The sequence below is a fragment of the Strigops habroptila genome, chromosome Z (assembly GCF_004027225.2).
Source record: "Strigops habroptila isolate Jane chromosome Z, bStrHab1.2.pri, whole genome shotgun sequence".
Classification (NCBI taxonomy): domain Eukaryota; kingdom Metazoa; phylum Chordata; class Aves; order Psittaciformes; family Psittacidae; genus Strigops; species Strigops habroptila.
In genome coordinates this window covers 19,276,723-19,297,865 of record NC_044302.2, presented here as the reverse complement: position 1 = coordinate 19,297,865, position 21,143 = coordinate 19,276,723, and the positions used below count along the sequence as shown (strand labels likewise).

General features: G+C 39.4%; 1 protein-coding gene across 1 annotated transcript; it reads right to left on the bottom strand.

Annotated features, from left to right (window-relative positions):
* Window positions 1-110: 110 nt before the first annotated feature.
* Window positions 111-20,295, bottom strand: PLA2G15 (phospholipase A2 group XV). Its single transcript, XM_030512537.1, has 6 exons — window positions 20,064-20,295; window positions 11,998-12,154; window positions 10,604-10,722; window positions 8,917-9,015; window positions 8,237-8,461; window positions 111-4,546 (listed from the first exon to the last, which is right to left on the bottom strand). Exons 1-6 carry the CDS (start codon window positions 20,200-20,202, stop codon window positions 4,035-4,037), a joined length of 1,251 nt encoding a protein of 416 aa, XP_030368397.1. The 5' UTR covers window positions 20,203-20,295; the 3' UTR covers window positions 111-4,034.
* Between the last annotated feature and the right edge of the window lie 848 nt (window positions 20,296-21,143).

The window sequence follows — 21,143 nt, the reverse complement described above, 5'->3', positions numbered from 1 at the left end:
CTGAATTTAAGAGGGCCTTGAACACACTGTGCTCCAAGAAGTACCTTAGTACCAAACATTCCTTCCTTTGGTCTGCCAGTCCTTTGCAATTATTGCTAGTTATTGAAGCCTTCTGTTTTTAAACAGAATCACATAGTGACTCTGAACCTCCTCAGAAGTGTTACAATGACCGCTGAAAGCTTCCTCAGCATTTTCTATACATTTAGTCAAAAATAAGAAACACATTTGGTCCTCAAGACTATTTTTGGTTTCTGAAAATATCCTGGAAGAATAAAACCAAGTAAATACAATGGAAAGAGAGAGACACATCATCGATGTATGTTAGGTATAACAAAGAAATGTCAGTAAATTCAAACATTTCAGCTGCGTAGTGTGGCAAAGCACCCGAGTTACTCCTCTTAAGGAAGTGCCATGTTCTCCTCTCCTTAAAGATTTACTTCTTTAGACTTCTCCCCCACAAGAATCTAGAGTGCTCAAGTGCACATAGCTCTAGCAGGTCTGTAACAGTAATGCTAAGTACTCTTGTCTTGTAGAGGAACATGTCATAGTGAGTAAGCAGTTCTCAACATGCTGAGTGAAGTGGTTCGTTTTCCATTATTAGAATTGGAGTTTACTTGCTGCATTCACTTTTCAATGACAACTTCATCCTAATATGCAAAAAACTGAAAATGAAAAAGCTGAAGATGATTTGGTAGAAAAATCACAACTTCTGGACATAAAACAGAACTATAGCCTGCAAAACCTTCACATCCAAATCATATCTCACCAGAAGTACCATGCTTGTGCTAACAGTTAGGTACACATACTCTTGCACAAGAAGGTTATATAGTTAGAAACAACATTAAAAACAAAATGAAAAAAAACCCAAACCCCAAAAAAAACAAACCCCAAAAAAACAAAAAAAAAAGAAAAAACCCCAAACCAAACGAGCAAGCAAAAAAACCCAATCCCCCCAAAAAAAAACACCCTGTAAAACTTTCAGCTTAATTTTACCAGATTAACTAACACAAGTTTATTTAAAGACACACACTCCAGGGCTTGTCCACTAATAGAATGCTGATTTACATATCTTTACGTTAAAAGATGCAGTCAACTGATCTCAGAAACATAGTACTAGGTTGCCAAAATTGGAAGAGAAGGAGATTCCTCTCCGCCTTCGGATGCAAGTAGTATTAAAAAGTAATTAAAAAGAAAAATAATAAAAAAATAAAGAGCATCTTTTGGAATCAGGTATTTTGGAACTTCAAATCACAAAACCCCCTGAAGCTAAACTCTTGGTATAAGATTGAAAATGACACCGATTAATGGAAACATAGAAAACATTCTCCAGATCAGGTTAAGAACTATTTACATTTTGTTTTCATTTCCTCAGCCCTTCATGCCCATATTAGTATCCTGCAATACAGCCTCCAGCTCCATTCATTCCAGTGCTGATTAACAGGCATTCTACTTCAGCAAGAAATAGAGATTGTGATGAGCTGTTTTCTGTAATTTCTTCCCATTGCAAACCAGTAACATATCAATGTATTTAACAATTGAGTCAGACCACAGGAGGAGCTTTATCATCTCTGAGCAGTCTTAGAACACAAGCCTGAAGCTTATCCAGCTGACAGCCCTACATAAAATAGAATATTTGGCTAAAGAATTTTTTTGTGGGTTTTCTGTTTTTGCCTTTTTGGTTTGGGGGTTTGAGGGTGGTTTTTTGTTTTCAACAGTTACCAGTTACAAGTGGCTTAGGACAACCAAGTTCTTATTCTGGAAAAGTCTGGGTGATATTGCTGCTGAACTGTAGGTTCCTGGGCAACTGAGGACAAAATAAACATTCCATTTTAAAAATCAGGAAAATGTGTACTCTCCCTCAACAAAAGTAATAGGGAAAATGCAGGGGGAAAATGAAGGAAGTTAAAAACCTAGGAAGATAATTAGCTTATCAATGATCCTAGTGCAAGTGGCTCTGGATTTACAAGTCCTTTTTGAATTAAAACATTAAGCCTTAATCCTACCTCCTGCACCAAAGTGTTTGCAGTCTACAGTAACAGAATTTCAAGCCTGTCATTTCAACACATCTTACTGATACATTTAATGGCAGCAAACATTTAATGTATTATTACTAAAATAGTTAAAAACTTTACTATTTAGACTACTTCAGTTTCTTAAGTAAGAAATCCTAAATAGTTCTGATGAGTTCCTGAAACTCTTAGAACATCTTCCTTGGAGGACCTAGCATTTTGGAAGCATTCAGAATAGTGTTTTCAGAAAACTAAGTGCAGTCTATCTGGGTGACTGGTTTTAAAGCAAGCAAAAGAGAATCTTTGAATGAAACTATTTCTCCAATAGGACTTCTGTAATCAAGGCTGTAAATATGATGGCCTTTAGGCTGTCATTTCTGTGGAGTTCAGGGTTGGATTTTTTTTTTTTTTCCATTTAGTAAAACAATACTGTAGGATTTACCAGAATTGCATGTTCAGCAATTTCTAGAAACTTTTGACAATGACACTAAGCTGTGTGGTTCAGTTGATACACTGGAGGGAAGGGATGCCATCCAGACGGATCCTGACACATTTGAGAAGTGGGTCAATGCCAATACCAAGGAGTAACGGGTTTAAACATAAACAGGGAAAGTTCAGGTTAGATATAAGGAAGAAGTTCTTTACTGTGAGGATGGTGAGGCACTGGAACAGGTTGCCTAAAGAAGTGGTGAATGCTCCACCCCGGCAGTGTTCAAGGCCAGGTTGGACAGAGGCTTGGGCAACATGGTCTAGTGTGAGGTGTCCCTGCCCGTGGCAGGGGAGTTGGAACTAGATGATGAGGTCCTTTTCAACTCAAACCATTCTATGATTCTCTGATTTAAGAAACAGTGTATCCCAACTTCTTGAAGCAGCAATAATGAAACTTGTAACCTATGGGAGATGAATTTCAGCCTTAAAACGTAAACTTTCTTTTCAGCTGAATGCAATGTTGGTCCAATTACTACTTGGTCAGTAACTGGATCAGAGGCTAAGTATTTGTCCAAGAACAAGGTTTATACTTCATTCTTTATTATGCTGGCTTCCATTCTCCACCCAGTTTCCAGAAGTTCACTGTTCTTTTTGAACTAATGCCCACCATCCGTTATCATTTCCACTACAGATCATCTTTCACCCAGAAATGCAATTCTGCACCATAGGGATTGTTTGACAGTATTCAATTAGCTTTAATTTATTTGCTACTCCACACAGCTTAAGGCTATTGCAAGCACCAACCACTGTTCAGCTTCTTTCCCTCATCGATAAATAAAGCACAAGATGAGAATTCCTCAGACTCCAGATTGTATGTAATCAGGTTCTAGAAGCTGATGAGCAAACAATTTCTCCTTCTTCAAAAAACCAAACAAAAACCAAACCAAAACAAAAAAATTAAAGATATTTAAGAACTTGAAGTAATTCACACATCTCTCTCTCTTCCCAAAAGCCGTAATAAAAGCAAGTCTGGATTATGACACAGGTAGTACAGTACCAGGCAGAGGTCTTCCCTACTTTACCTAGCAGATGTGCACATTTACAAACTAACGTACTGGAAACTCTGAATCAGAATATGCAAGACCTTTTAAAAGAAGTTTACTGTGCTTCTCAATTGTTAGTATCATTACCTTGTTTTATGGGCACCTGAAACTGCAACCTTCCGTAGCCCTCCCACTCCAAACCCTGCAAATACACAGTCACACAAAGGAACTCAGGTATCTGATACTATGTAGTATGTGCATGGGCTGCACAGTCTCCAAGTGAAAGGCTGTATGATACTGGACACAAACACCAGAGGCACCAAAATGCATATCTGACCAAATTTGCAGAATGTGAAAATACCATGAAGCATCATAAACACAAATCAAAGACAAACTATCAGTTAGGACACCAAACAACTTCTCGAACACAGCCTTAAAAAAAATCCCCACAAAATAAATAATTCAAATATCTAAATACAAAGAGATTAAAAGGCATTTTCCCCATATTTAAGGGAAGGCATCACAGGTGAGGAAAATAACTCAACACAATGTATCACAAATTAAAAAGCAGCTTTTTCACATAGGAGATAGTAGTATCATTGGACAGCATTTGAATATGCTCATTTCCTGAAAGCTCAAATACCACCACTTTCTGTTTTTGCATGTTCACCCACTTTTGACATTGCAAGGCACTCTGTAAGTTTACTGTACCATCCCCATCGCTGTAAAAGATCTTGGGTTCTTTGTCTGGAAAACTTTCATAATGGAAAGAATCTGGTGTTTCCACACCAGTACCATAAAGACAGTGTATGCGCACACCAGGTGGTGTCATCTGGTAGACCAAGGGTTCAGTGTTTTGTCTCATGAGCCAGCCATCTTCAAAACTGATGTCCCTGTAGAATTTCTGGTAATCTCTAAGAGTGTAGTTAGCTGTAGGTGTTCTTACAAAGACCTTATCTGGAGGCCATGTGTAGTTGTATGGGAGCATCCAATTTGTGGAAACCGCTGATCTCTGCTGGTCTCTGATCTTGAGTGAACTGATAACGGGTATTCTGTTGTTGTCACCTTAAAAAAAAAAAAAAAAGGTGGAATTTCATTATGCACAATGCAAAGCAGGATCCTCAACCAGCAGCAACTACTACCACTCACAGTGATAACATGAACAAAAAGATGATTCCTTTTGCTTAGTGACAGTTTGAAGTTTTTCTTCATTTATTTAATCTTGCTAATTAACTTCTGTAAACTACCTTATAACTTTAAAATGTAAATACAAGTTGATGAATGACTGACAAACCAAGAACACTGCTGCCTTTCCAACATATTCCTTGTTCAAGAAGCAAGTATTTCCTGCCTGAGCAAAGTAAGAAATCAGCTTTCATCAAGCATTATTTATACCATTTGCAAGTTTTGTCTCACATGCTCTTCTGGAAACCTGTTTTACAGTGATTTCAGTACCTAGATAAGGTTTTTGCTGAAAGAACAGATAAATACTACTATGCATACACATTTAAGAACTCATGAAGAGACTTCATGGGCTTAACAAAATATTTGAAGTTTTGCATGATCAAAACAATCAGAGCAGCAGTATTTCATTCAGAATGGTTATAAAAATTACTATATGGTTTATTTCCTATTTGGCATAATGTTTTACCAGTTTATGTGCTCCCTTTGTAATGAAACCTACCAGAACATGCTTACAATTGAGAGAAAATGGCAGACTCTTAACAGGTACCTAAAAAAATTAACCGTCATACAAGCCAACAGAAGCAAAGCAAGTGTAACTGTCTCTGCTTATGTCAAATAACAATGCTGCACTAGGTGACCTATTCAGTCTCCAGGCATAGTACTTCAGCAAAAGACGCGTTGGAGCTTGTTGGCTTCTGGTGAGAACCATGGAAAACTGCCAGCATCAGCAGTTCCTGTAAGCATTTCAAGACTGCTGACATACTTGCGTTGCTCAGAACAAATCTAGGGAGCTAGCGCTTACTATCAGTACAGGTCTTAAATTATGAGATACCTAAAACCCCACAATATTGTTACATTTTACCAAGTTCAGACTTACTGTTATTACAGAACTACTGTTTGACCAGTTCACGAATTTTTTGGTAGATATCAAATCCATTGTTTTCTTAGCAGTATGTTACAGAGATGGCTCTAACACATGACTACGTTGTAATTTATATGCACTTTTCTTCATATTTTAACCACTGTTCTTGCATCTCCACAAAAATAGAAGCTGCTTAATAAATGGCAGATATAATCATAACTAGAAACGAATATATATTATTAAAAAAAAAAAAGAGGTCAGATCATTTTCATGATGACCATCTCATCAGACCTATTTTCGATAATCACAATAGCCAGCACACTTCAATTCCTTTGTCAGCTGAACTTTGAATCAGATTTGCGTTTTTTTGTTTCCGGTGGTTACAGCACATAGTGACCAAGGTCAGACACACCATAAAAACTGAAATACTGAAACCAAAACCGCTATTCCTGTAATGGCCCTGAAGTAGATTTTTCATTTCCATAAGGTGGCACTGTTGCTTCAGCAGGGAGACCTAAAGCACAGTTTTTCAAGCCATCTTGAGGAAGACTGTATGGAAACATTGACTAGCATAACTCTGAAACAGATAAAAAGGAGACTTCAAAGAGCACAGCAGGAAGCACAGAAGTCGTGAAACATGTGTTTCATATTACTGTGTGGTATAAATACTGAGCTGTGCACACTCACCACTAAGTTACTGAATATGACTTGGTAGTTTTCAGCAAAGAAAGCCCGAGTTTTGAATTGAACAGTGAAAGGGATGTGTACAAAATTTATTTCCAGTAGAATAACCAAACACAGAACCTAACTGTTCCAGCCTTCTCTTAAAGAACTGTCACGAAGTGCTTATCAAATCCTTTACTTTTCTCTGAAGTGCAGAATTACTGTATGACTAAGACTATGCTCAAGTCAGCAGGCACTACACTTACTGACATTATAGTGAACAAAACACTAGGTCTAAGGAAGACACTGCTAGCATCCCAAGCTGGCAAAAAAACCAACCTCCACAGTAAACTTTAGGTCTTAGCTCACTGCAGTGGGAACATCCTCATTTATTGGCACTGGATTTTTAATGATTGTGTTGATCCTCCAAAATGCATGAATAAGTAGCAGAAAGTATCACATATGGTCTAGAGAAAGTACTGTCACCTGTGTACTGTTTACCGCTTTGATAACACAACTGTGGATCTGACATGAAGTTCCTAGCCATAAGTTATATTATAAACAAGAATAGGAGCAGAAAGAATGCATTCACAACCTGCCTTGTCTTTGCTGCAGCAATGTGGTATGTTTCTTTAATGCAACAGTTCTTCTGCATATGAACAGCCTGATAAGGCCAATTTTAAAACTCCATGTATTTTCTAACACATGTAATCCAAGTGTTAATGCCTGACAGAGGTGATTTACTACAGGTACTTGAGACAGAACTAGCCTAAAAATGTACATTCTGATACTGTATTCTGCCCATTTAACTATTATACATGATACTTAAATTTCTGCTCTAAAGCACAGACATACCGATTAAAAGATGACTACATTTTGATAGAAATTTAACTATTCATTATGCATTTGTATAACTAATCACTTTGGATGAGATGCATTGTAAAGGATAAAAAAGATGTGATACATGAAAGTTTAATCCAACAGAAATCTGGGACTGTGGAATGTCACATAATCATGTGGAATTTTATGAAGGTGATATTAGCATTGCTGACTTCCTGCCTTTTCTGTAGCATGCAAACTTGTTAGATGAAGCCTGTGGGAAAAGGGAATTTTTACATTGCAATAGATGTAACAATGTACAACTCAATACAAACATCCAGTTCAAATTCTCTAATTATTAACTGAGCTGTGTACTACTATTCAGAATCATATGCCTTTGCTGAGCAAAGCATTCTTCGATCTGTCCATGCATTTGCTCTGTGTTCTGCGTTTTGATGAAGTCCAGTTTTGGATGTCAGCTTTGTTGGAAGAAGATAGTGATATCCAAAGCTAACAAGTCAGAAACAAACTAAAAATAACAAGCCAGAAACATCATGTGCTATATGCCAAAGCACATTAAATAATCATGGTATCATGTGATGGAGTAAAAAACTTTTTCTATCAGTCATTTGCAGTTATTCAGTGAAATACATTATGCTTCTTTTTTCAATTTTGTTTAGACTTGGGCATATCCAGTATGCTAAACACAAGATGTCAAAGATTCACTTTTCTTATCACTAGCTTTGGACACGCATTTGTGCAGTGGGCACCACTTCACCACCATGGCTACAAGTTTCCCTTAACATTAACCTGAAGCAGCCATGTGATCTTTAATCAAATGAAACTACTTAATGTGCTGGACTCCTTGTTAGCTTTGCAATATTGAACAGAGAGCAATCAGGCTGGAGGCAGAAGTGACAGAAATAGAAGACACCACACCAAACAGCAGATGACATAGTGATCTGCTGAAAAGGGGTTACGAGAATGGGGTCAAGAGGGAACGCTGCACCCAGTTACGGGATGCAAAAAAATTCAGTCCATTCCCACAAACATAGAAAATGACAATCTGGTCACAGGGCTTGCAACATCAAGTTGCCATCACTTATGAAAAAATTATTTTTAACTTCATAGTATCTTAAACTCTCATCCTCCAGTCTTAAGAGGTAACAGTCTAGTTAGTATCTTGCACTACTAACAACATACATTGCAAACTCTCAATTACCTACCTGAAGCCAGCACACGGAGAGTTTTAGCCACTCCTCCCCACGGAGCGCCTAATGACACATAATCCTTTATGTACTTGTCTTTCCAATCTTGAGTCTGATTGTTGAGGAAGTAGAGGGTGTACATATTACCCATACTGTGGGCGATTAAGACAACCGGACTTCCATACTGCTCATACATTAACTCTATCATCTTGCGAAGAGCCACAAAATAGTCTCTGTTCTCATCTAAAATAAGCATATATGGGTTACACAGGTATAATAATTAAGTGTGAATGCTTCACTTATAAAAAAAAACAAAACAAAAAAAACCCCAACAAACGAAACAAAACAAAAAAACCTTTTAAAGAATTGTGCTTTTGGTGAAAAGACGTGCAAATTCCCCTGTCAGTGGAATTAATAATGCACAGCTTAGAAATCCCAGTGGGAGAGGTTGTTTTTCTGGGGATGCATTTTGCTGGTGTGGGTTTTTTTGCTGTTGGTTTGGTTTTTTAAGCAAGTCTTAAACAGCAAGCTGTTTAAAGCAAAAAAGAAACTATACCATAGAGCATTCATCTGGGTCCAGGCCCCAAGAACTAGTCAAAATTAAGTATAATTGTAAAGGTAGGAGAGAAGAAGAGACCCAGAACAGTATTTGCTGGCTGGGACAGTCAAAATTGTGTTCAAGTAACAATGTTATTTACTTGGTGCCTTTCGCCAGTCATAAGGTGCTCCTCTTACATCTTCATCACGTTTATAGCCCCAGTCTACTAAACTCTGCACCAGCATATAAAAGTAACTGCCTGTAGACATATAAGATAAGAGAGAAACACAACGGTGAAAAGATTAGCATTAGAAGCAGCTGTCAGACACTATTCCACAACAAACTAAGTTCTGAAGGCAATTTCTCTGATACCATATATACAGACATTAAAACTGTAGCCTTTGGCAATCTAGAAAGCTGTATATCAAGCAAAACAAGTTATGCTTGCTAACCCCCAAAAGTGAGAGAATACCATTATTAAAACTTCTTACTAGTTGGCTGATCTTTCAGACCCATAAATGTGGCAGAAAAATGTGGTATACACAAAATGGATTAATTTTCTTCAGCAGAAATGTCTTACCCTTGAACTGTACAGAATACACCACGGAAGTTACTATGTTAAAAGTCCTAGCTTTTGTTGATTGCAGATTAACTTCAGGTAGAGTGGATAATACATTCATAAAGATTGGCCAACAGTTATTCTTGGAAGCACATGCTTACAGCATACCCCCAAGGCAAAGTTATGGCAACTATCACAAAACTGGTTTTCTATCTATCAGGCAGTGGGCTAAGACTTAAGTGACTGAACATAATGCTTTAATAGCAAAGAAAGGAAATGTCTGCAGACCAGCTCATGTTAGATATTGGAAGATGTTACATATTGCAAGCTTTGGCATATAGAATTTAAGTATTACCACAATTAAATGCATGTACTAACAGTTTAAAAAATTAAGAGTCAAAACATTCTGTTGATCACAGTCATAATTAAGTTTTGAGCAGAACCTCACTTGTTAGTCTTGAATGCTTATCCTATAATCCCTGAAGTGAACAGAGGCAATTTTAAATATGGCCCTGTTCTAGTTATGAGAGTCATCTAGTGAAGATCAGTAAGCACATTACTACCTCTTTGGAGACTGCTTCCTAAAGAAGAAATCCATGAAGCATGTAAAGCTCAGTGCATTACTCACATTACTCAAGTCTTCAGCCACAGCTAACAACTCACAAAAGCTTATCAGATTCAGCAATTTCCAAAAGACAACTTCTACAAAAACACGATTTAAAAAAAAAAAAAAAAAAAAAATCCCTGCAAACACATTACTGCAAAAACCTTCTGCAGCACAAATGCAATTATAGAATTATTCTGACACTGATAAAGACAGGGAACTACAGAGTATGGTACTAGATCTCCCAAGCCTATTAACTCATTCCTAAGGCCAAAAAGGATCTTGCTCAGAACCAAGCTTAAATGAAGTGGTTATATTTTGGTTTTGGTGTTAAACTTCAGTCACAGAATTTTCTACTCGACCCATCTCATTTTCCAAAACTGTCCATTTTCAAAGTGCCTATTTGAGTTTCATCCAGAGAACTTAAATTTGGCACAAGACTAAGTAACATGGGATCTTCCTGTCTCAATCTATCAGGCCACACAACAAACAAAATGATATAATGCAATGAAAACTCTTAAAAGCAGAGTGAGCCATATGCTACCCTACCACCAAAAAAATATCAGTTTTTCTACTTCTAAACAGAACTGTAACTTGAAATCACGTATCAGTAGCTTGTTGTATAAAGACACACTAGAAAAATCCTACAAGTGACACAGCACTTCAGACACAGCTTGTACGTACCAACGCTTCTTTTACTTGGGTCAAGGAACTCCAAAGAAAATGTCTGCCCAAAACCTGGGACTCTGATATCCACCCCATCTGGTGGTTCTGTAATCTTACTTGTTCGATTGTATACCAGCCTGGGGGGAAGAAGAAAAACAAGAGAGAGAAAACACATGAAACATGCCATATTATCACATGACAACTCTCAGCTACATTGGGTCTTACATTCTGAGTGCAGTAACAAGAACTTTCAGTGCTATTACCAGGAAGAAGAAAAAAGGAAAACCACAAACAGATAGACATGGTAAGAGTACTCTAGCTCTAGTTAAGAGGTTATACAATGCAAACAGTTATTTTATTAGTTTAGTACTTCACATGCAGAATCTAAGACTTCTCTACAAAACTGAGTATGCAGAATTGTGGCTGACCTTCAGAATATAAGCTACTTTACACAGTTCTATACTATTTCACTTTACATCAAGCCACATAATAGAGAAAACTTGTCAGATACGGAAGAATGTCGCAGTAGAAGATAAAATACCTGTAAAATTAGATACCAGAAAAAATCTCCTAGATAACAATAATTCATCGCTGTTCAACTAGAATACCCACACCAGCATAAGGGAGTACTTGGTATTTCTTGACCAGTAACAGTTGGTACCTGATGGAATCTTAGAATCTGAACTGATACTCAAATGTGCACACATGAAAAATCTCTAGCCTACAAGGCTTATAGCAAGACTTAAAGCAGAGGTACAAGTACATAACAGCTCAGTACATTCACATAAAATACCATGGTTTTAAATAGCACAAGCTAAGTTTTCTTGTTTTCATAGAGTATTCATATGAGTTTTACAGGAACCTTAGTGAAGCAGACTGAATGATGAAATAGTCTGGAAGCCTTAAGTTAGCCAATTTTTTAAATCCAAAATAATTCTGGAGAGACTTCCAGACTGCCCTTAAAGAACCCCATGTGTCTCAACTGCCCGTGCTCTCTAATGACACACTGCCAGCACAAGTGCAAGCTCCCATTCCCCCTGCCTGTCCCTCTGAGCTGCCCAATGAACCTCCTTCCCCTTGCCTCATCAAAACGTTAAGTACTTATCAAAAGAGCAGAAACCTTTCTGCTTTAGATAAGCCTGTAGAAGTGTCTGATAAGTGCTCAAACCAACATCAGTTAACAAGTAGGAGAGAAAGTAGGAGAAACCTCCGCGTTTCATCAGTGAATAGCTACCTCAGATGCAACAGAGCCATATCTTCTAATGCATCCTGTCACTCCACCTAGCAGAATTCCTAGCAATTTGTTTCACTGGTCTTGAATCAGAAAAGGAAGTTTAAGGCAGACGTTCTATACAAAGCATGTTAGTCTAAGGAAAGGAGATAACTGCAAAGAGCAACATTTCTGTTCTTACCTGATATTATCAATCCAGCAGTCAATGATGACAGGAAGAAGCAATTCTAAATTCAGCCAGAGTGTAAAATAACTGTCTGTCTTCTTAGAGCAGAGATAGTGCACTACTGATGGTTTATCTAACTTTGCTTCCAACTGATTGCCCAAGTCTCCCGGAACTGAAAGATATAAAAAGGAGACATTTTAAGTGTATAACATTTTACATTATAATATACACATCTTAATATTGTATCCCTCATGTAGTATCATTGCCTCCATACCATAAAGCTTCATAACTGGAAGACAAAAAAAAATTACATGAAAACAATATACTGCATGCACATTTTCCATAAATTGAAAATATTTAGGTTTTCAAAAATCAGTAGCTGAGGAACCACCATGTAGAATAATTCTGGATCAAAAGTTGTAACTTCAAAGAGCAGACTATGTAGTGTCAGGTCATGTTAGGCCATGGGTATGAAAACAGGTGGTCTCAGATGTTATCAAAGTTATCTGTGTTTTAAAGTGCAAACTCAGTCTTTCTGAAAGACTTCTTCAGAGTTTTGCAACTGCACATGCAAGTCCTTCTGTTCTCTTTAAATAGCTGCCTACAAACTATTGATCTGATGTTAAAGTCAAAAGTGAGAGAGAGCAGCTCTGTTTATATTTTTTATTTTCACTTCTTCACCTCCAACTGTGCTTGTGCTACACAAGATTTATTTGACTAGCATGATAACCCAAATACATAGTTTCATATCTTTTCCATTCAGGTTTGGATGCAACAGTAGTTTCAGTCTCCACTTTTTTTGTTTTTTTGATACTTTACATTAGTAATACTGGGAGGGAAGGATCTTGTTATCTGCACCTTCTCTGAAGTGCACCGTTTGAGCAATATACTAAATGCCAATATTCCTTTGATGAAATTTTATTTTCCTTTATTTTAAACAGTAGATTAAGATAGGAATATAATTTCTGTATTAGAACTAAGCTTTAAAAATGCGCCTACAGTTTTCAGTAGCAAGTTTCCAGAGAAATTTCCTACATTCTGTAACGGTTAATAATTTTTTCCCTCAAGAACCAAAAAGGCAAAGATACTTCAGTAACTGAAAAGGTTCCCCGTATTAGAAAAATTCAGGAGTGAGATACTTCTTAAGGGTTCCCCCCACTCCTTTCAGCTCCACAACCCCCCACCTTTTTGGGGTGTGCATCACGCCATTCTATTTACTTGTCAATGTTTCATTTTTGAAGTTTTTTAATGCAGGCCTACCCACAGAGTTCCTTTTTTCCCCTACTTCAGTAAATTATTTAATCAAAAGAGTTTAAGTTCTATAGAACACTGATTCTTAGTAATGGTTTAAAGAAAGAGATAATGTCCTTTAGCGGAACATTTAATTTAACCAGAAAGACAGAGATGCTTTCAGAGAAATACTGCAGACCTGAAAAAGGAGAGGACTTCAGAACACAGACCTGGACAACCACACTCTTGCAACTTTAACCACTGCAGGTTATGCCTCACCACAAAAGATACACCTCAGGATTTCCATATTAACTACCCCTTCTTTCTCATTAGGTTTGTAGTGCCTTTATATCTGTAGTCTTCAGTGAAACGTTAAAAGACCCAGTAGCTGGCCACAGTTTATTTTAGGTCATACTTCAAGGACTCTTGATGTACTGGAAAGCATAGTAAGGGAGATTACAGTATTGCATCACACCCTAGAAGGAGTTTACTGCAGTTCAGTCTTGTAACCTCACAAAATGCTGTTTAGTTATTGCTTATTGAACTATAAGGCAACAGCTTGCTCCACAGTTCTCTTGACTAAGCTGTATCAGTGCTTTTAATTAGAAGGAGAACAGAATGTAATTCTATTTATATCGATCATTCATGACTAGCCAGTTTCAACAGCAGACCTGCCAAGGGCAGAACAGGTTAATTTTGTCTTCAGTTTCAAAGTAGGAGAGTGACATTCTGTTCTATCCTGCAATCTCATTTCCTTGGGAAAAATAAAGTTCTTCCAGCGAGACATCTTTCAAAAGACTTACACAAACATCTAGAGTATCAAGTTTTAAGAACTTGCTGAGGTTTCCAAACAGCACTCTAATAATCATAAGCACTCCTACTTATAGAAGGAAGACTCACAACTGAAGAAAATTATCATCAAGATACATTTATCAAGAAGAGTAATGAAAGCAGAAAGCTGTATGAAGTCTCACTTGAACTTAAAGGAGTGATCTTAGTTAACTGCAAGTTTAATTTGGTGAAGATATCTTATTCTCAAGCTTCTTGAGGATAGAGGCTTCTGCTCCAATTCACAGCAGCAGATGAGAAACATTACATACTAATTTTTACTCAAGGGATGATCGGGAACATATTGAAAAGTGATAATTTTATGTAATTCTAAACAAAAGATAAGGGGCAAGTTGCACCTGTGTCAAGATACAATAGTGGAGTTAAAAAATGAAGTCTCATGTACAGGTGTGATGCCTCTTTGTTTATAAAGCATAAAGCAGGATCTAACAAAAAATGCCCCCCCCTTTTTTTTTTTTTAAGTTTACATTTCCATACTAACAGTGAAACTGCTAATCACTGTAATTCACAACTTCTTTTGTAAAGTATATTCTGCAAGCTGAAAAGGGCTCAAGGTGAAGCTATAGTGAACAAAATGCAAATTTTGATTTTTCAGATTATGGAAAGAAATATGCAAGGTCTTCAGTCCTCACTCCACACAATTTAACAGTGTTAATGATTTACATTTTGGCTGGGGAACTACTTAGTGGCTTTTTGATAAGTGACAGGTTAAAAAAGATCATACTGAAGATTAATTCTGTAGGGTAACGACATAGCTTTCTGAATTTTATGTGATGAATTTGAAAGCAGTAGAAAAAACACATTTCCCTTTGCTTGCAGGCCATATACACAGAAAGCATCTGTGGGCAGAGTAATCTGTAAGCAGTTTTTGTCCTCATCCTCTCACCTAGCAGTATCTGTACTTTCTAATTCATTTTGCTGGAAACATTATAGAAAGTTCTTACTTTCTAAAGCCTGCAGACTGACCCCATAAATGCATAAAATAAACGGGCAAGTGAAGCTCTGCAAAATACATCAGCACTAGTTAAAACTGGATGTCCAAGACAAGACCTCAAGCAGTACCCTTACTTCCCCAATTCACAATTGTGCAATACATGAATTGACTTCTGAACTGCAACATTTGGACATATAATGAGATTTCATATTCAGCAGAAAAAAGTGCTTCCAACAGATTTGATGATCTATCAGTTCTAGCATATTCTCCTTTTTCACAAAGGCAGTAATCCTAGCAGAACTCATTCTAATACATCGATGAGCCCAATTCACTTCAAATACTATAGCATCCTTTGCTGGGTTTTTTTGCTTAACTGCCCTGACAAAACTAGATCTCCTCCTGGGATGTGTTCCTGTTTGATTAAACTTTATGGAAAGCATTTACTTGTTTCATTTGAGAGTTTAAAAGAGGTTACAGACTTTTCCAAGTCTGAGAACTACAATAACCAGCCTTAGGATACATTGATACTCCTGTCTATCACTATCCTTAAGCCTTAATGGCCGATGCACAGTTCCCAGCAGAAGACGATAAGCAAATTGCACCCTGGAAAGTGACTAGCCTTAATAATACTCAGGAAACAAATAGAAAAGAACATTCAACAACAGCCATGAATAGGGGGATCTTAAATTTCATTTGGGGGGGAGGGGGAAATACTACCTATATAATAAGTGGGGAGAGGGGGAGCTATAGTTTGTGTGGCAAAGAGGCCATCAATTGCTTTTTTACCACTTTTATCTGAAATGCAAATGCCTTTGGCTATATATCAACTACCATAACTTTTTAACTGGTATAATTTCCTCAGATAACTGACTTCTTTTGGGTTCTATAAATTAGCCTTCCTGCAGAATGAACCAAGTTTTCTGGAAAATTAATTTTAAACTCTGACCACAGTTCTCTAAGGAGAATGTCTCAAAGTAGCTCATAGACCCAGTAACAGACTGCCATGGTAAAGGCTTGTGTTTAAAATTAGGAACCAGAAAGCAAACACCACCTCACATGATACTTCTAGATACCTCAGATCACATGAGGCATAAACATTTAAATCACTCTTGACATCTAGCCAGCTGACCGTACAAACACACACACCTCAACTAGCAGTCAGCAGGAATTCACAGACAAACCTCTTTTGCATGTAAATCAATTATTAACAAACTTCATTTAGGTGTCTTTCTAGAAAACTTTAGCCAAGTACCTAACAAATTGTTTGCAGAAGATATCAGAACATTGATATAGTAAATGTGTCGAGTCAGCTCTAAAAGGTAAAGAGTTCAGTGAATCCACTGCTGATCTTATAAAGACAGGTTATCAGCTCCCAAAATTGATAAGACATGAGATAGATAGTACATAGTGATTACTGACAGAATATATGAGAAAATGAAGGAGGAAGATCAGGCACAAAATAACTTCTTATTCTAAGCATTAAAAGACAAGAGTGTTGAATATTCAACCAGCTGATAACAGAAGTGCAAAAACATGATTTGTGTAAACATGCAGATATCCAGAAGCACTTGCACAGAATATATAGATCTTTATTTTTAATAGATACTCTCAGTAGAGCAGAGGTATTCAGTAGGTTATCGAGGTTCTTAAAGGAGACTTTCCTGTATGAATATACTGTCCTGACTGAACAGGAAACTTTTTTAAAAACAAAAAAAAGGCACGAAAGTGTCTTAAGTAGCTCCTTTTTCCCAAAAAATACTTGAGAGAGGAACTCCAGGACAATCACCTTACATTTTAATGAGCACTGCATCTTTGATATCAGGCCTTCAGGCAGGACTCTGGAAGTAAGGTTTTGACTTATACCTCATGTTTATTCTTCTCTAGTACCACTATCACATGAATACCCTTTGATGCCTTCTTATTTAAAGCTCAGGCAGAACTGAGGAATTGCACTGCAGTATTTTGCTGTCAGTTACTACCCACATCAGTTTGGTCCCTGGTCTTGCTTACTTCGTATGTACAGACACGATCTTTGGGAATAGTAGCTCCTGCTACTACCATGTGATAATGCACACACCATCTTAAAATACAACCTAACCCAAATGGACCAGTGCTTCTCTCCACATTCCTTGTGCCAGATCCTTTGTTAAGGTAGTTCAACCTCAAAATTAATTACTTCTTCCTCAGGTTGATTTTTTCATACTTTAGCAAGAACAGGACTCCACTAAGTGTTCAATAACCAGGCACAGAGCAAGCTGGGGGAGCACTAATGAGTTATTAGATTGACTTAGCCATCTCACCAAACCAGTTAAGGGGCTCTGCAAGTCCCAGATCTGCTGCCACTACAACTACAGCCAATAGTTAGAAGGTTGGAATCAAGCAGCTCATCTGTTTTCAAGTTTGAGATTCCTAGAAGCAGTATTTTCAGTAGTACCTGGGGAGCAGAACACAGTTACCCATGTACAAGTAATGCCCCATATTTGCAAACTACTGCTCTACTTCCTCCACCGTTACTTGGGTAAGCACAGGTTGCAATTGCAAGTGGGGTCATTACAGAAAAAAATGGAGAGCAAGTTACACTAGGTCTTGTGACCATCACTGCTCAAAAACGTTTACGAAGTGATCATTATGTTGACAACATTCCTTTAAACAGCATTCCTTCTTTCTTTATTCCTTAAGATCAGATGCCCAACCTGCCAGTTACAGAGTAAGATCAAACTTATTAACTCTGCTTAAGAGCTTTAACTTTGGAACAGACTGAGAGTGAATGCTTGGATCATGAGACCACATTTGGTACAAGATAAAAAGCATATTTAAAAACTGAACACATATGAGGAATTAAGGGTCTAGATGCCAGCCTGCTAAATCAGGAGAATCAACTCTGCATCCCCCTCTTATAAGGGCTTCAAACCCAACTTAGGGCTGTAGAGGCCTCTATACTGCAGCCTTGCACCCACCTCTCAAGCTTCTCTTGCATTTGTTATTTCAGTGAGCTCTGTTTTTCTCCCTCTCCCAAACACCTGTGTTAAGGCAACACTTAGAATGCCTCCCTAAATGATTCTCCTAAACCCTTCTACCATCCTCATGGTACTCATTCCTAAAAAACTTATCTTAACATGTCACATACGCAAAAAGGGTGAAGAAAAGGTCATGAAAAGTTAACTAGAATCAAGATGAAAACTTTTCATGCAGAACCAGCAAGTGACCGACAGTCACTCCTTCCTCTCCTTTATTTGTTTGACCTTCAGTGCCCATGTCATATCTAATTGAAGCTAAGCTCTTAGTGCAGATGGTTTTAAGACAACAGACATTTCTATACATCCAAAAACAATGGTATTTTACAATGGGAAGTTACAGCAAATCACTCCCTGACCACCTACTTTTTCAAACAGATATTTTTGGGGGTTGTCTGTATATGTTCAGACCCATTTTCTGGCAGATCAGGGTGGGGCAGCAGGAAACTTCAAGTTTTAAAACTCAGACACTGACTAGAATGGGAAGAGATGCAAGTTCTGTAGCGTTCAGAGAAGATTCACTGTAATGGCAACGAAGTCAGTGTTTTAAAGCTCTCGCTGATGAGCATGTGCTCAGCCAGGCAGCGTTTACCAGAACAGCTCTTAAGAAAACTAAATGTAGGTCAGCCATGGTTTCTAAAAGCATCCTCAGGGAGCATACATACTGGCAGTAGATCCAGGAGTAGTAACTCCACGCTTCTATCAGTATCCTTTTATCAGTATCCTTTTATCCCTATTGCTTTTAAATCTTCTTTAATTCCTTCATCACTAGAGTTCAGCGGCAGCTCAGCAACTATAAAACACTATCACCTTGTCATCAAGAAGCTTGCACTGGAATAAGCACCAAAGCTTTTTGCTAAGCCCCAGCACTACAGAGTGGGAAGATGGGATGAAAGATCTCTTCTAACCACCACACGCAGAACATACAGAAGTTCTGCGCACACTTTAACTCCAGCCTGTCAGAACAGCCTTCTGCAGTTGTATCTCTACTTCTTCATCCTTCCAGTTCAGCTGTCTGTTGAGGAGGGTGAGTTTCTTCATGGTGGTCCCAAGACATCTTCCAAAAGTTCCCATTCAGCATTTACACTTTTAGGCCAGAAGTTTGTAACAGTAAAAGCCAACAACAGAGCCTGAGTTATTACATATAAACTGAACAACATGCCACTGACTAAACTTTTCCCAGTATTTTCCCCATGTTCCTAGTTTTCCTCCCCCTTTATCATCTAAGTTAATTGCAGAAAAACACACAGCGTAGGGAATACACTCACAGGACTGACTGCTGACATTAATATCATATGCACTTAATGTATTGGAACCCTTGAGATTTACAATTTAGCTAGATATTATTATAACATTTAAAATTTATTTAGTTTTTCTTATCAATGCATACAAACAGCATGTAACAAACAGTACTTAGTAACCATTATAGAAATATATGTTTACATATTCATTACAAGCTATTTTCTGTTAACAGGTGAAACCACAGGCCAGTAATCAATATACATTTTGCACGCTGTGCAATGAAATAGGCCTGCGATATTTTTAAACGCTTGTGGCTTGGCTGCTGGAACACGCACTTGCTGCTCTTCCCACATCTCGTTCCAACCCCTTTGACGAAAGGTTCGTATAGAGTAAAAGCTTGAGAGCCGAGGGTCTGCTTGTAGTTAATGAGCTAAACAAGTGTTTACGCGAGCCTTGTTTTTCCCGTGCCCGCTGACAAGTGAAGAAACCCCAATATCTGCAGCGCGTTTGCCCCCTCCCCCCGGACCCGGCCCGGGCCCGCGTTTCTCGCCGTTGAGGCCGGGCCGGTGCAGTTACGGATAAGACGCTCCGTGCCCGCTGCCGGCGCCCCCTGCGCAGGTTCGTTCAGCGAAGCACCCCGGCAGCGGCTGCTGCAGCCGGGTGGGCAGCGCACCGCACAGCCATGCCCGCCGCGCTCCGCAGGCGCCCGGGCCTCCCGCCGCCTCCCCACCCACGGCGCGACAGCGGGCACGGCGGGCGTGACCCGGTTCCGCGGCGCCAGGTGCACGCAACCGCCGACGCCCGGCTCTTACCCAGCACCACGGGCGGCCCCACGGGCCGGCGGCGCGGCAGGGACCCACCGCCGGGGCAGAGCAGCAGCAGGAAGAGGAGGCTGAGGAAGGGGTTCCCTCCCGAGCGCGGGAGGAGCCTGGCGCCAGCCGGCGGGACCATCACCCCAGCGCATAACCCCGAGGCCGGGAGCCGGACACCGCGCTCCGTCGCGGCTGCCGGCGTAGCGTCCCGCCGCCCGGCCCGGACAGAAAACCGCCCAGCCCGCCCCGCCGACAGCCGGCCCCGCCCCGCAGGCGTCGCCAGCCGATTGCGGAGAGCCTGAGTCGCGGAGCTCGGGCGGGGTCTGGCCGCGGGAGGATCAGTTCCCGTCAGCGGCCCCGCAGAAACCTCTGTAAATGTGGTGGACACCCCCTTCTCCCAACTTTCGGAGGCCCCCGGCTGCCGCGGCCCTGGCGCAGGCCGCGAGGCAGAGCGGGCAGTTAAGGCACCCCGCAGGCCGGCCCGGGGCCTCTGGTCCTGGCTGGCGTTCAGGGGGGAAGGCAGCGTGCTGCGGGAGGAGCGCGTTCGCCCCGCATCACTGCACCTACAGCCCTGTGGCCGTGATGACTTATTAAAATGAAGTAAGGAGCGTTCGCAGCAAAACTCATGCATCAAAATCGGTAGCACGTAAGGGCCGTGGTCAGAATAGCTTAAGGAAAAACAGTGATACTTAGCAGAGCTGGGAAATACGGTGTTACACAGTCTAGGGCGTCTGATATAAAAGCTTATAGACACAGCTGTACTTCAGCAATGCGTGACTAATGTGGCAGCTGATTGGTACAGAGTATCATTGAGGTCAAGCATTTGACAATACTAAAAAAAGTCATTAGGCCTTTACACGTTACAGGAACAGGTAGACTTGTAATTACAGTAATTCAAAACCAGAAGGGATACAAGCCTTTATACTGGCTACTAGGAGTTATGTGCTCAGTTGAAATACATGTTTGGTGTGTGCCTGGTTCTGGAGGGGAGGAAGAAGCAGAAACTAAACAGAGAAGAAAATGGTACTTGGAACAAGTGTCATCACATCTCATGATCAGTCATGATTGTGCTGATCGGCA

Excerpts from the sequence above, each read along its gene's own strand:
- PLA2G15 (XM_030512537.1), bottom strand. The coding sequence starts at position 20,202 with ATGGTCCCGCCGGCTGGCGCCAGGCTCCTCCCGCGCTCGGGAGGGAAC. Across the intron at positions 12,155-20,063 it reads GGGGCCGCCCGTGGTGCTGG|TTCCGGGAGACTTGGGCAAT; the intron begins GTAAGAGCCGGG and ends TATATCTTTCAG. Across the intron at positions 8,462-8,916 it reads TGACTGGCGAAAGGCACCAA|ATGAGAACAGAGACTATTTT; the intron begins GTAAATAACATT and ends TGCTTATTTTAG.